General features: G+C 42.7%; 1 protein-coding gene and 1 non-coding gene across 2 annotated transcripts; both read right to left on the bottom strand.

The window, feature by feature from the left end:
• Positions 1 to 1002: 1002 nt before the first annotated feature.
• On the bottom strand, positions 1003 to 11123 carry tpt1 (tumor protein, translationally-controlled 1). The gene is made up of 6 exons (XM_078559508.1): positions 10972 to 11123; positions 10582 to 10655; positions 5197 to 5384; positions 4033 to 4138; positions 3553 to 3669; positions 1003 to 1172 (listed from the first exon to the last, which is right to left on the bottom strand). The coding sequence occupies exons 1-6, from the start codon at positions 10997 to 10999 to the stop codon at positions 1170 to 1172; spliced, it is 516 nt and encodes a 171-aa protein (XP_078415634.1). The 5' UTR covers positions 11000 to 11123; the 3' UTR covers positions 1003 to 1169.
• LOC144692083 (small nucleolar RNA SNORA31) lies at positions 1306 to 1435 on the bottom strand. Its single transcript, XR_013579267.1, has one exon. It is a non-coding gene; the product is annotated as a small nucleolar RNA SNORA31 (small nucleolar RNA).
• Positions 11124 to 12860: the final 1737 nt, after the last annotated feature.

Raw genomic sequence — 12860 nt, 5'->3', positions numbered from 1 at the left:
TCTTATTTACCTTTAAATCTATGTTCTCTGTTCTAAAGAGAACCCAGCTTAACCAATCTTTCCTCAGCTATTAATCCTGGCAACTCAAATCTCCTCTGTACCCCCTCTTGTGCAATCATATCCTTCCTATATGGTGAACAGAACCATACCCAGTATTCTAACCATGGCCTAACTGTTTATACAGTTGTAGCATAACTTAACCATTCACCTGGCAGGGATAGTGTAGGATTAAGTGGCAGTCACACTAGCTTGGCTGACCTCAGATCAAGCACAAAAGGACTATTTGCTTATATTAGTCAAAAGTTTATGGCCTGGTGGAGTTGGCATTAAAAAACTCATTTTAACTGTTGTCTTACAGTATGTTCAGAGTCCTTGGGCCTTCCGAGTACTAACCATTATGCCAGGATCATTTCCTTGAGCACCCAGCCTCCACATATCACACTGACACTTCTTACATTTTAACTTTTATTAAAGGTTGACTTTGCAGGGCTCTATTAGATACACAGTCTATCAATTCAAAACTCACTTGAAACTTGGACAATAGCACATCAGGACATATATATCTTCTCAAGGGCATTTAGGAATGGGCAATAAATGCTGGCCTAGCCAGCGGCTCACATCCCATTAATGAAATTTTTAAAAACTGAACAACCATTCTTGCATTTTATGACAGCATCAGACAAACCCAATATTTGAGTTACTTAGGAAACTTAGCATTTGTCCAGGTGTTATATACTCACCCTTCTCTCTCCCATAAAGAGCACCAGTACATCTGAATCACTGCAGGTTCTGACGCTGTCATTTGTTTGATATTTCCACTGCTGCGGCTGTGATGAGAACTACTGATTTGGTGATCTAGTCTAAGCGAATAAAGCAACACTTGCTACAGATCAGATACGAAAGAACAAAGGACCCATTTTAAGCCACTGTAAGCTCTACCGCATAGTCCTTCCATCATCTGCTTCCTTGTTGTCTCGCATATCAACGCAAATCAGACAGACATTTAGGGGATTAATGCACTTTATTACAACTTAAATGTTAAAACAATGCTTCCATTTCTGATTATGAATCAGCTCAATGATACCAGTCCAACTTTATTGCAGGTAAAATGGTGAGCAGCAGGCCTTTAAGATCGATGAATTCAACATGATGAACTGCAGGCAGCAGATTTACTGCAAGAAACCAGAAACCCAATGTCAGTATATATGATATTGTCAGGAGTTTACAACTGATATTCAAGATTAACAGCCCATGTCTGTCACTGAAAATGGCCCTAGCTAATCCAAATTCAGTATTCCATAAACAAAATGTCCATCCTCATTCAATCTGAATTGCCACAGGAAAGCAGACAGAAAGTAAGAGTGGGAAATTTTATCTTGCATCTAAATGCAAACCAGAAGTCAGAATTTTACTTCAGGCCTATCAGTAGATGCACATAACCAACATGAAACTGACTCCAAGGGGTACAGCAATGTTTCAGGAGACCTCAGAAATATTAGTGAACCACAATAGCTGTTACTCCAAACTGGACTGGATGGTTTCACACAGATCAATGAAGTTGCTACATTATTCAATGCAAGAAGGGGTAGTATTTAAGACAAAGTAAACTCAGTTCAGTGTGCCACTTCAGTGTAAGCCACTATTTGTAGGAATCCAAAAGGGATTTTGTACTTCAATCTAGATAAGTATATGGAGCAGCCTTCAAGGCAAGACAGCCATTTTGTTGAAACAATTTATACATAACACCAAATGTTAATTTGAGGCCACGATTGTGATATAGGAGTAATTTCACTTGTAAGAATGTTTGACTGGCAAACACTGATACTAGTTAACTAGTGAGCAACCTGCGGTACTACAAGGATCAAAATCAGAGGTAATAGATGGATGTAACCACTTTAAACCATCTACCACTGTGTTGATTCAGCAACTCTTCCCAGCCATTTATACAACTTAAAATTCAAGTACTCCAACACTGATTTACTGATGGCCAGTCTATCACTCAATGATTTCAACTGGACAATAGAATACTAATATTGGCAGAACAGATAACATTGCTCCATTACAGATTATCCTTGTTACTCCACCTCAAATTAATTTCTGCACAGGGCAGCCTGCTCAAATCATAGCCTGTATGCAAACCACATTGGTAGTGTCAGCAAGAACAGAGCTGGAGCAGAGCATAGCTGTAATGCCAGAGGAAAGCTGCAAAGTCTGAAAATTAGAGTGGGTGCATGTCAATCAAATGTAGCCAAATAACAGCAAGCGGAGTTGGTTAGTTGTAAAAAGCAGACAAATGCACTTGAGCAAAACATATCTAAATTTCTTAAATCCAAACTAGAGTTAAACAAACTAGATGCAAGAGGGTAATAGCAAAATACTGCAGATGCTGGAAATCAAACAAAAACAAAAATTGCTGGAAAAACTCAGCAGGTCTGACAGCATCTGTGGAGAGAAAGGCAGTTAACGTTTCAAGTTCAGAAGACTCTTCTTCAGAACTAGAGAAGTAGAAATGTGGTGAAATATATACTGTAAGGTGGGTGGGACAGATGAAGCTGGATAGGTGGCCAGTGATAGGTGGAGGCAAAGGAGAGATTGCAAAAGATGGTTGTGATAGTATCACCACCATCAACACCCCTTCGACCTTTTGTTTATGACATCTTTTGCAATCTCTCCTTTGCCTATCGCTGGCCTTCTATCCAACTTCATCTGTCCCACCCACCTTAAACAGTATATATTTCACCACATTTCTACTTCTCCTTAGTTCTGAAGAGTCATACGGATTCAAAACGTTAACTGTCTTTCTCTCCACAGATGCTGTCAGACCTGCTGAGTTTTTCCAACACTAGATGCAGAGGGTACACTTGTCTATATCAAGATGTTGGAGCAGAGTAGGTCTCATTTCACAGCTGACAGCAAGTCTATCAATGATTCAACTGTACAATGGAATACTAATAATGGCAGAACAGACAGAATTGTTCCGTTACAGATTATCCTTTTGGTTCAATCTCTAAGCAGAAATAGTAAGTCAATTTGTACTCAGCAGGATTGCACAAGTAGGAATGAAATGGAATGAGTTAATCCATTTAAATGGTGTTGGTTAAAGGATGAATCCAAGACCCCTTGCCATGGCATCGCAAACCCATTTGATAACACCTTTTTAACCTCGACTGGAATTCAGTATCTCCAACAGTGCTGAGCAGAAGGCAGTGTTCAGCTCCAGCAGTGCTGAGCTCGAATCCCAGCATTCAGGTTCAAATGTGCCACCTAATTTCTCACTCCCATTTTGTTGGGTCGCACAGCATGGTCACCCACTTCTGGTCACTGATGGGTTGACAATGTGTTTAGACTAATCAACAGCAACTGGATATTGAGGGCATACCACATTCTCAGCCAAGTCCATAGCATTTTAACAGACAATCCTGAGATCCTCCAGTGCTGGCTTTCACTTAGACCCTTCAACCTCATTTCACTTGTGACTCTTATTGCAGAGGAGTGACCAATTCAAAGCATTTTTTTTAAAGAAAGCAGCTGCTGGGTATTCTAGGTACTCACGCATTTTTCAATTTCCAAACCATCCTTGAAGAAAACCATGTATGGAGTAATACCATCTTCACGATAGTTTAACAATCCAACAATGCCATCATGGTTCATACTCTCGCCTAAGAAAAACTAGACAAGATTGCAGAATTCAGTACAAGGACTCTCCAACATCACAAAAAAAATCTTGATCTTAATGATCAGACAATCCTTCAGTTTCATCTCTTATACTCGCCCTCCCAGCAACGTATCTCAACATGTCACAATGCAGCGGAAACACGAGTTCCTCATCCATTCATCATAAGCAAATTTCAATAAGCATGCTGGTTTATTCAACTATGAAAGAGCCAGAATTAATCCCTGGCCATAAACCAATGAACACCCCTCCCCTGTTAACATCAGGTAGTTCAGCAGAGACCAAGGGTATTAGTTAATATCCATCATTAACTAACAGCTTCACACTACCGTAACAGTTTAGTTATTAACATTTATTACCTGATAGTTTACAAAATTGGATAGAATCTCTGTAATAACTGCCTGGGCACTGTCTGTAAAAGTCTTCACTCCTTCTGGATTTCGCTCCTCTATTCTTTTTTTCAGACTACAGGTGAAGATAAAAATACATGTTAAATTTGGTTACATCTAGATTGTTGATTCGTTTGCCTAGTTGGGGGAATATGATGAAGAACTTTATGCAGCAAATGAAAATGACCTAGAACACTCTGCCCACAAGGGTGGTGGAAACAACGGATAATTAATGATTTCAAAAGGAAATTGGATGAGCATTTGAGGGGAATAAACTTACAGGGGTACAGAGATAAGAGCAGGGAAATGGGACTGACTGGATTAGTTTACAGAAAGCTGGCATGGACTCAATGGGGGGAATGGTAATGGCTATAAGAGATTAAACAAACTGGGGCTGTATTCCTGGAATTTAGAAGATGAAGTGTTGATTTGATCTGGTTGGTGTAGGGGGATTTTAGTCTAAAGACCAGCCAGATCTTTCAGAATTGAAATTAGGAAAGGTGGTAGAAATCTGGAACTCTGATGCTGGATCATTTCTTCATTTTAAATCTGAGTGACAGATTTCTACTAAACAAAAGCAATAAAGGAAAAGGGAAAAGGTGGGTCTATGGAGTTAGGATGCAGGTCAGTTATGATCTCATTAAATGGCATTACAGGCTCAAGTTGGCAGACTCAGAACAAATGCTAGGAGATTGTAGCAAAAAGCTCCAATCAAGCAGATTGCCTGCAGCACAATAATCACAAAACTAAAATTTTATTTCAGCATATCAAAGCATGGAAAACTATCAAAGCTCGAAGGAATTATTTTAAAATTTTTAGCTTAGGTAAAGGACTCAGTCCAATTCCCCTCCCCGAAGGAAGTCTTAGATACATGTTCTCACAAGTTTTTCAGATCTCAGATTGAGATAAGTATTCAGTGGAAGATTTCAATCGCAGGTGCTTCATGGAGAAGAGGTGCAAGCAGAACAAGCCACATTCTGAACAGCTATTCAGGCAATTACAGCCCAACTTCCAGCCACCCTGGAAAGGGTACAGTGCAGTCTGATGTACTCAGGGGAATGCAACAAAGTAACAGGCCATTGAAAAAGCAACAGGGGTAACACATTTGATGCTAAAGTCAGTCTTTTTACTCACTATTTCATATAATCCTTTATGTAAGCTCTGTAGGCGGATTTTGCAAAGCTAACTTCTTTCAGGTTGTGATTCAATATAATGTCAACACCACTGACAGTCGAAGACTCAGCCTGTTCACCAGGACATTCTTGGGAAGCATTGCCACCGATTAAAGATTCATCAATCGATCCTTCAGTTCTGGAAATAACCTTGAAGAAACATGGTAACCATTAGTACATACAGTACAGCATTCAGGTCTCCATAAGTTCACCGCCTCTCAATGGCACATGGTTGATTGAAATCACTACCTGCTGCAACCTGGTATGACTCTGGTGAAGTCCCAGGTTTCAACTGTCCACAGAAAATATGGACGACCCTCAACTGCTTGAGGACGGGCCAGGGAAGACATGGCCACTTGCTCCACAGGTGGAACACAGGGAACAAAACAAATTGTGATGCGGCCATCCAAGTCAGACCATCACCCACATACTGAACTTCTGCCCCGAGCTTCACTCCTGGTGGCATCACAACCATTCCCACTGGCAACTGAAACCAGCAAATGGATTGTAAACCTTGACATTACCTATAACTGCTCCCAGTCTTATGAATCAAAACATCATTAAGGCGAGGGATGATGCAGACATTCTAGTTAAAGGAGAGTGTGAAATATTAGATACAATAAGCAGTAAGGGGAAGAATACTGGAGGGACTGGCATCCTTGAAGGTGGATAGATCACCAGGGTCAGATGGATTGTATCTCATTCTTTTGAAGGAAACCAGGGAGGAAATAACATGCTTGAGGGTTACTTTTCAATCCTCACTAGATACAGGCGAGGTCCCGAAGGACTGGAGGTCTGTGAACATTATACCATTATTTAAAAAAGGGTGCGAGGGATAGGCCAGAAAATTATAATCTGGTCAGTCTGACTTTGGTCACTTTGGTGACAGGATAGACTCACTTAGAAAGCCAGATTGATCAGAGATAGTCAGCATAGTTTTGTTAGATAAAGGTCATGTCTTACTAACTTAATTGAATTTTTGAGGAAGTAACAAGGATTGGATTGATGAGGGTAGTGCAGCGAATAATAAAAACAAAATGCATGAAAAGCTCAGGTCTGACAGCATCTGAGGACAGAGAAACAGATAATGTTCGAGTCCATATGACTCTTAGGAGTCGTCATATGGGCTCGAAACGTTAACTCTTTCTCTCTCCACAGATGCTGAGAGGCCTGCTGAGTTTTTCCAGCATTTTGTTTTTATTTCAGATTTCCAGCATCCGCAGTATTTTGCTTTTATCGTAGTGCAGTGAATGTTGCCTACATGGATTTCAGTAAGACATTTGACAAGTTCCCACATGGCAGACTGGTCAGGAAAGTGAGATTTCATGGGATACAGGGGAAGATGGCAGGTTGGATCCATAATTGGCTCAGTGACAGGAAACAAAGGGTAATGGTCAATGGATGTTTTTGCGAAGTGAAAACAGTTTCCAGTGGTGTTCCACAGGGATCAGTGTTGGGGCCCTTGCTGTTTGTTATATATATTAATGATTTAGACTTAAATGTGGGAGGCATGATCAGGAAATTTATAATGACAAAAATTGGCAGTGTAGTTGACAGCGAACAGGATAGCTGTCGACTCCAGAATTATATCAATAATGATTAGCTTGAGTGGGCGGAGAAGTGGCAAATGGAATTCAATCTGGAAAAGTGAGATAATGTATTTGGGGAGGGAAAACAAAGCAAGGGAATAGTCAATAAATGGGAAGTTATTAAGAGCAGTTGAGGAAGTGAGACACCTTGGAGCGCGTGTCCACAGGTCCTTGAAGGTGACAAGGTGGTCATGAAAGCATATGGTATGCTTTCCTTTATTGGCTGAGGTATTAAATACAAAAACAGGGATATAATTATGAAACTGCATAAAATGGGTAGGCCACAGCTGGAATTTTGTGTAGTTCTGGTAACCACACTACAAGGAGAACATAATTGCTCTGGAGAGAGCGCAAGGGAGATTTACAAGAATGTTGCCAGGGCTTGAAAGTTGCAGCTATGAGAGATTGGATAGGCTAGGGTTGTTTTCCTTAAAACAGAGCAGGCTAAGAGGTGACCTAATTGAGGTGTACAAAATTATGGGGGGGGCCTAGATAGGGTAGACAGGAAAGACTTGTTTCCCCTAGCTGAGGGGTCAATTACCAGGGGCATAGATTGCCATAGGTGATTGGCAGGATTAGAGGGGACATAAGGAAAAACTTTCACCCAGAGGGTGGTGGATGTCTGGAATTCACTGCCTAAGTTGGTGATTGAGGCTGAAATGCACAACTCATTTAAAAGGTAAAACAAAAACAGAATTACCTGGAAAAACTCAGCAGGTCTGGCAGCATCGGTGGAGAAGAAAACAGTTGACGTTTCGAGTCCTCACGACCCTTCGGCAGAACTGAAGTATAGTTAGGAGAGAGGTGAAATATAAGCTTATATTTCACCTCTCTCCTAACTATACTTCAGTTCTGCCGAAGGGTCGTGAGGACTCGAAACGTCAACTGTTTTCTTCTCCACCGATGCTGCCAGACCTGCTGAGTTTTTCCAGGTAATTCTGTTTTTGTTTTGGATTTCCAGCATCCGCAGCAGCTTTTAGCTTTTTGTTTTTATCATTTAAAATGTACCTGGATCTGCATCTGAAGTGCTGTAATTTGCAAGGCTACAGACCAAGTGCTGGAAAGTAGGATTAAAATGAGTGGCTAGTTTCTTTTTTTCTCTTTTTGGCCGGCAGACACAATGGACTGAATGGCCTCTTTCTGCACCATAACCTTTCTATGGTTCTACACTGTACAACTTGGTCACAACTTCAAACTGTAACCATTAATTAATCAGTCTATACAGACCAGGGATGGGGTGGGGGAAGCATAGCCCCTTAGTGAACCAGAATAATCACTACCTTAGCACTTAACTGAAGAGATCAGAGAGAGGAAAAAGGACGATTCTTACCACCAACCTCTGCAGAAAATTTAGACAAAAGAACAAAGAGGTGTCGATAGTGGTGATATTATCTAAAAGAATGTGCTAATTAAGAGTGAATAGCAGGACAAGCAAGGTACTCTTAATTAGCACATTCTTTTAGATAATATCACCACCTTCAACACCTCTTTATTCTTTTGTCTGTGACATCGTTTGGCTATCTCCTATCACTGCTTGCTTGTCCCAACAACCACCCCCCTCTCCCCCCCTTAAACCAGCTTATATTTCACCCCTCTCCTATTTTTATTTAATTCTGTTGAAAGGTCATGAGGACTCGAAAGTCAACTGTACTCTTCTCCGCCGATGCTGCCAGACCTGCTAGTTTTTCTAGTTTTTTCAGACCTGAGAGTTTTTCCAGGCATTTGTTTCTGTTTTGGATTTCCAGCATCCACAGTTTTTTGTTTTTATTACAAGAAACCCTCATCTTCTGAGAAGGTAACCAGCCAAGGGGCAAATAAGACTGAGGAATTTAACATAATTAATATCAGCAGCGAAAAAGTACAAGAGAAACTTAAGCGACTGATATCTGACAAACCCCAGAACCCAAAGTCCTCATCATAGGGCTCTCAAAGATGGCTGCAGAGATAGTGAATGTGCTTATGATTTTCCAAAATTCCCTAGATTTAGAATAGTCCCAGCAGTTTGGAAGTTAGCGAAGGCTAAACGGCCATTTAAAAGGAGGGAGAGAAAACCAGCAACCACAGGCCAGTTAGCCTGACAGTCATTGAGAAGGTGCTGAAATCCATTATTTAAGAAGTCTTAACGTACTTAGAAAATCATAATATCAAAGTCAACATTGGCTTTTTGAAAGGGAAATAGTGTTTGACATTTATTAAAGTCTTCTGAGAATGTAACTAGTAGGGTAGATAAAGGTGATGTGGTACATCTGAATTTCACAACACACAAAAGTTTAATGTGTAAGATGAGGACTCGGGAGTTGGGGTAATATATTGGCATGGATAGAGGACTGGTTAATGGTGAGGAAGCAAAGAGGGAGGATAAACAGGGCTTTTTCAAGTTGGCAGGCTGGAACTAGTGGAGTGCAGTAAGGATAAAAGCAAAGAACTGCGGATGCTGGAAATCCAAAACAAAAACACCTGGAAAAACTCAGCAAGTCTGGCAGCATCGGCGGCGAAGAGCACAGTTGACGTTTCGAGTCCTCATGACCCTTCAATGGGTGCTGTTGAAGGGTTATGAGGACTCGAAACGTCAACTGTGCTCTTCGCCGCCGATGCTGCCAGACCTGCTGAGTTTTTCCAGGTGTTTTTGTGTGCAGTAAGGATATGTGCTGAGGCTTTTACAATTTACAACCTTTATCAATGACTTAGACAAAGAGACTAGAGTAATGGATCTAAGTTTGCTGACAATAGAAAGTTAGGTGGGAATTTAAGCTGTGAGAAAACAAGAGAGGCTGCAAAGAGATAAAGGATAGGTTAAATGACTGGGCAACAAGCTGGCAGATGGAATATAATGTGAGAAAGTGAGAGGCTGTTCACTTTTTGTAGCATATACAGAACAGACTTCTTTTTCAAAGGCACAAGACTCTGATGACTTTGGCCCAAAATTAAAGGTTGGTGGCCAGAGGGGCTTGGTTGTATGTGAACAAAGTCAGCAAGCAATTAAGAAGGCAAGTGGCATGTTGGTCTTTATCACAAAGGGTTTGGAAAGAGATTGGATTACAAGAATATGGAGTCTTGCCACAATTGTACAGGGGTTTGGTGAGAACACATCTGGAGTAGTGCACAGTTTTGGTTACTATACTGAAGGATATACTTATATTGGAGACAGAATAAAGAAGGTTCACTAGGTAGGTTCCAGAGGTGAAATGGTTGTCTTACAATGAAAGGCTGAGTAATTGGACCTATACTCTCTGGAGTTAAGAACAAGAGGTGATCAAATTGAAACATACAAGATTGAGAAGGGGATTGACAAAGTAGGCATAAAATTTGTCCTCTGCTGGAGAATCTAGAACATGTTGGGGGTACAGTCTCAGGATAAGGAGCTGATCATTTAGGGCAGAGATGAAATGAAATTTCTGCAAAGGGTGCAGAAATCTTTAGAATTCTCTACCTCAAGGCTGCGTACAGCAACTCTGCCTCATAGGAAGCACAGTAAGTGATAAGCTTGGGGAGGGGGGGTGCAGGCAATAGGAGCAGCCCTCTGCGGGGTGAAGCTAATATTAACTGCACCTGGATGTCAGGTTAACAACACCATATTAAAGGCTGCCCAGCCTGCCCGGGCTCCTGGGGAACTTGGCCCGGGAGCGGACACCGATAACCCCGCCCCCTCCGTCTCCATGGGGGCCCTCTGTTCGCGTCACGACGTTCCGTCGCTCTTTCTCCCCCCACCACCACCACTACCACCGCCACCACTCCACGCTAGCGGCCTCGAACCTCACCTTCCCCTCCACCTCGTAGGTGATGCCCTTGGCTCCTTCCTTGATCTTGTAGATGTCGGAGAACATCTCGTCGCCTGAGAGAGGATTTAAAAAAGAAAAGAGAGTCTGTCTTCAGCTGCGGCGGAAGGGGAGTGCCAACCCGCCCGCCTTCCCCCCGCCCCCGCGGCGCAGTGCGTCCCCTACACTGCGGGCCTGACGCTGCCCAGGGCCGGGAATGCCCCAAGGCCTAGTCTGCACAGGCTTTCCAGAACAATCGACAGCTGCTCGCCGCCGCCCGCAAACACTCCGCCGCTCACACTTTTCCTCCGTTACAGCACCAGGCCGAGTAGGCCCCCCCCTCTCCTCTCCCCCGCCCGCCGGCCGGGGGAAATGGCCGCGACGGTCCCTTACCGGAGATGATGCACTTGTAAATCTTCATTTCGAAGCGGATGGCGACTAGCAGCAACAACAGCAGCCGTGCGGAGCGGAGAGGAAAAAGGGCGAGTCCCTCCGCTCGCTGCCCTTATATATACGCCGTCACCCTGACGTCAGTGCGATTGTGCGTAGGAGCCACGCACGTTCTCGTGACGTCGAAGGCGAGCGTGCCCCGGGTCTCCCCGCCTTCCCCCCCGCCCCCCCCCCTCCAGCTCTCAGCTGGGAAAATGACTCAACTCAGAAAGGAGATAAAGGGTCATGAGGACTCGAAACGTCAACTGTGTATTCTCCTCCGCAGATGCTGCCAGACCTGCTGAGTTTTTCCAGGTATTTCTGTTTTTGTTTTCAACTCAGAAAGGCTTGCTCGGGAGGATGTCATTAAACAAATAAAGGCTTGCATTTTCATCGGCATTAAAATAAATGCAAAGTACTGCGGATGCTGGAAATCTGAAATAAAAACAGAAAATGCTGGAAAATCTCTGCAGGCCTGGCAGCATCTGTGGAGAGAGGAACAGAGTTAACGTTTTGCGTCCGATAGGAGAGAGGAACAGATGTAGGCTATTCGGCCCATCGAGTCTGCTCCACCATTTAATGAGATCATGGCTGATCTAACAGCACTGCAGGAGTACCTACATCACATGGACTGCAGCGGTTCAAGGCAGCAGCTCACTGCCACTTTCTCAAGGGCAAATTAGGGATGGGTAACAAATGTTGGCTTAGCCAGCGATTCCACATCCTGTGAAAGAATTAAAAAGAAATGATAGAAGAATAAAAACTTGCATTTAACAGCAGCCAATTTGTACACAGCAAACTCCCACAATTAGCGATGCCATAGACTCAGAGGGCTTCGCGCGACTAGAGACACATGAGGCAGACAAAGCACATGCTTATATTGGTTTCCGTGGTTTGCATTTCCTGGCTTCAGGATGCCCCAAAGCATTTTACCCTTGAAGATTAACTCTTGGAAGTACACACAAAAGCACAAAGCAAGATTCTACAAACAGCAACAATGTGAATGACTAGTAGTTTTTGGTGGTGTTGTTGAGGGATAAACTTTTTTTTTAGTACACCATTGCTCTTCTTCCAGTAGTGCTACATCACATTTTACATTCACCCAAGAGTTTTATGTTTCATCCAAAAGATGACACCTCCAATAATTCTAAACTGGAATGTCAGCCTAGATTATGCTTTCAAATCCTGGTGAAAGTCATGAACACAGGCCACCACTTAGCCAAGGCTGAAAACTTTTATGACTTGCAGAAATCTGTTTGGTAAACAACAACACCAGGCTAATAAAACTGCCTATTTATTTCAAAGAGGATTTTTAAACATAGGAAGGAAGCATCCCAGTGATTTGACTATTAGTTAGATACAGTTGATCACTGCGTTTAGCTGTATTTTCCAATGTAATCTTCATGTGCACTTCTTCAGAACTGGAGAGAGGAACCAAAAAAGAGTTGTATTGGACTCAAAACGTTAACTCCATTTCTCTCTCCACAGATGCTCCCAGACCTGCTGAGTTTTTCCAGCACTTTAAGTTTTTATTGCATTTACGTAGGACCTCCTCAAGCACTTCTTGAAGTGCTTTTTGAAGTCCGGTCACGGCTGTAATGCAGGAAAGGCTGCAACTAATTTGCACACAGCAAACTCCCACAAATAGCAATGTCATAGACTTAGAGGGCTTCCCACAATTAGAGACAAGTGAGGCAGACAAAGCACACGTTTGCATTTCCTGGAACAGGTCACCATCCCCAAACCAGAGGGTGCCATTCTGCATCAAGCACGGCTGACCAGGCGACTTTCCCACTCTTAGCGCCTGTCGTCGGCATATTGGAAGGACTTGCAGGTTGATAATCAGCTTGTTT

The sequence above is a fragment of the Cetorhinus maximus genome, chromosome 16 (genome assembly GCF_964194155.1).
Source record: "Cetorhinus maximus chromosome 16, sCetMax3.hap1.1, whole genome shotgun sequence".
NCBI classification, from domain to species: domain Eukaryota; kingdom Metazoa; phylum Chordata; class Chondrichthyes; order Lamniformes; family Cetorhinidae; genus Cetorhinus; species Cetorhinus maximus.
The sequence above is the reverse complement of the archived record's forward strand: the minus strand, read 5'-3'. Positions and strand labels throughout refer to the sequence as shown.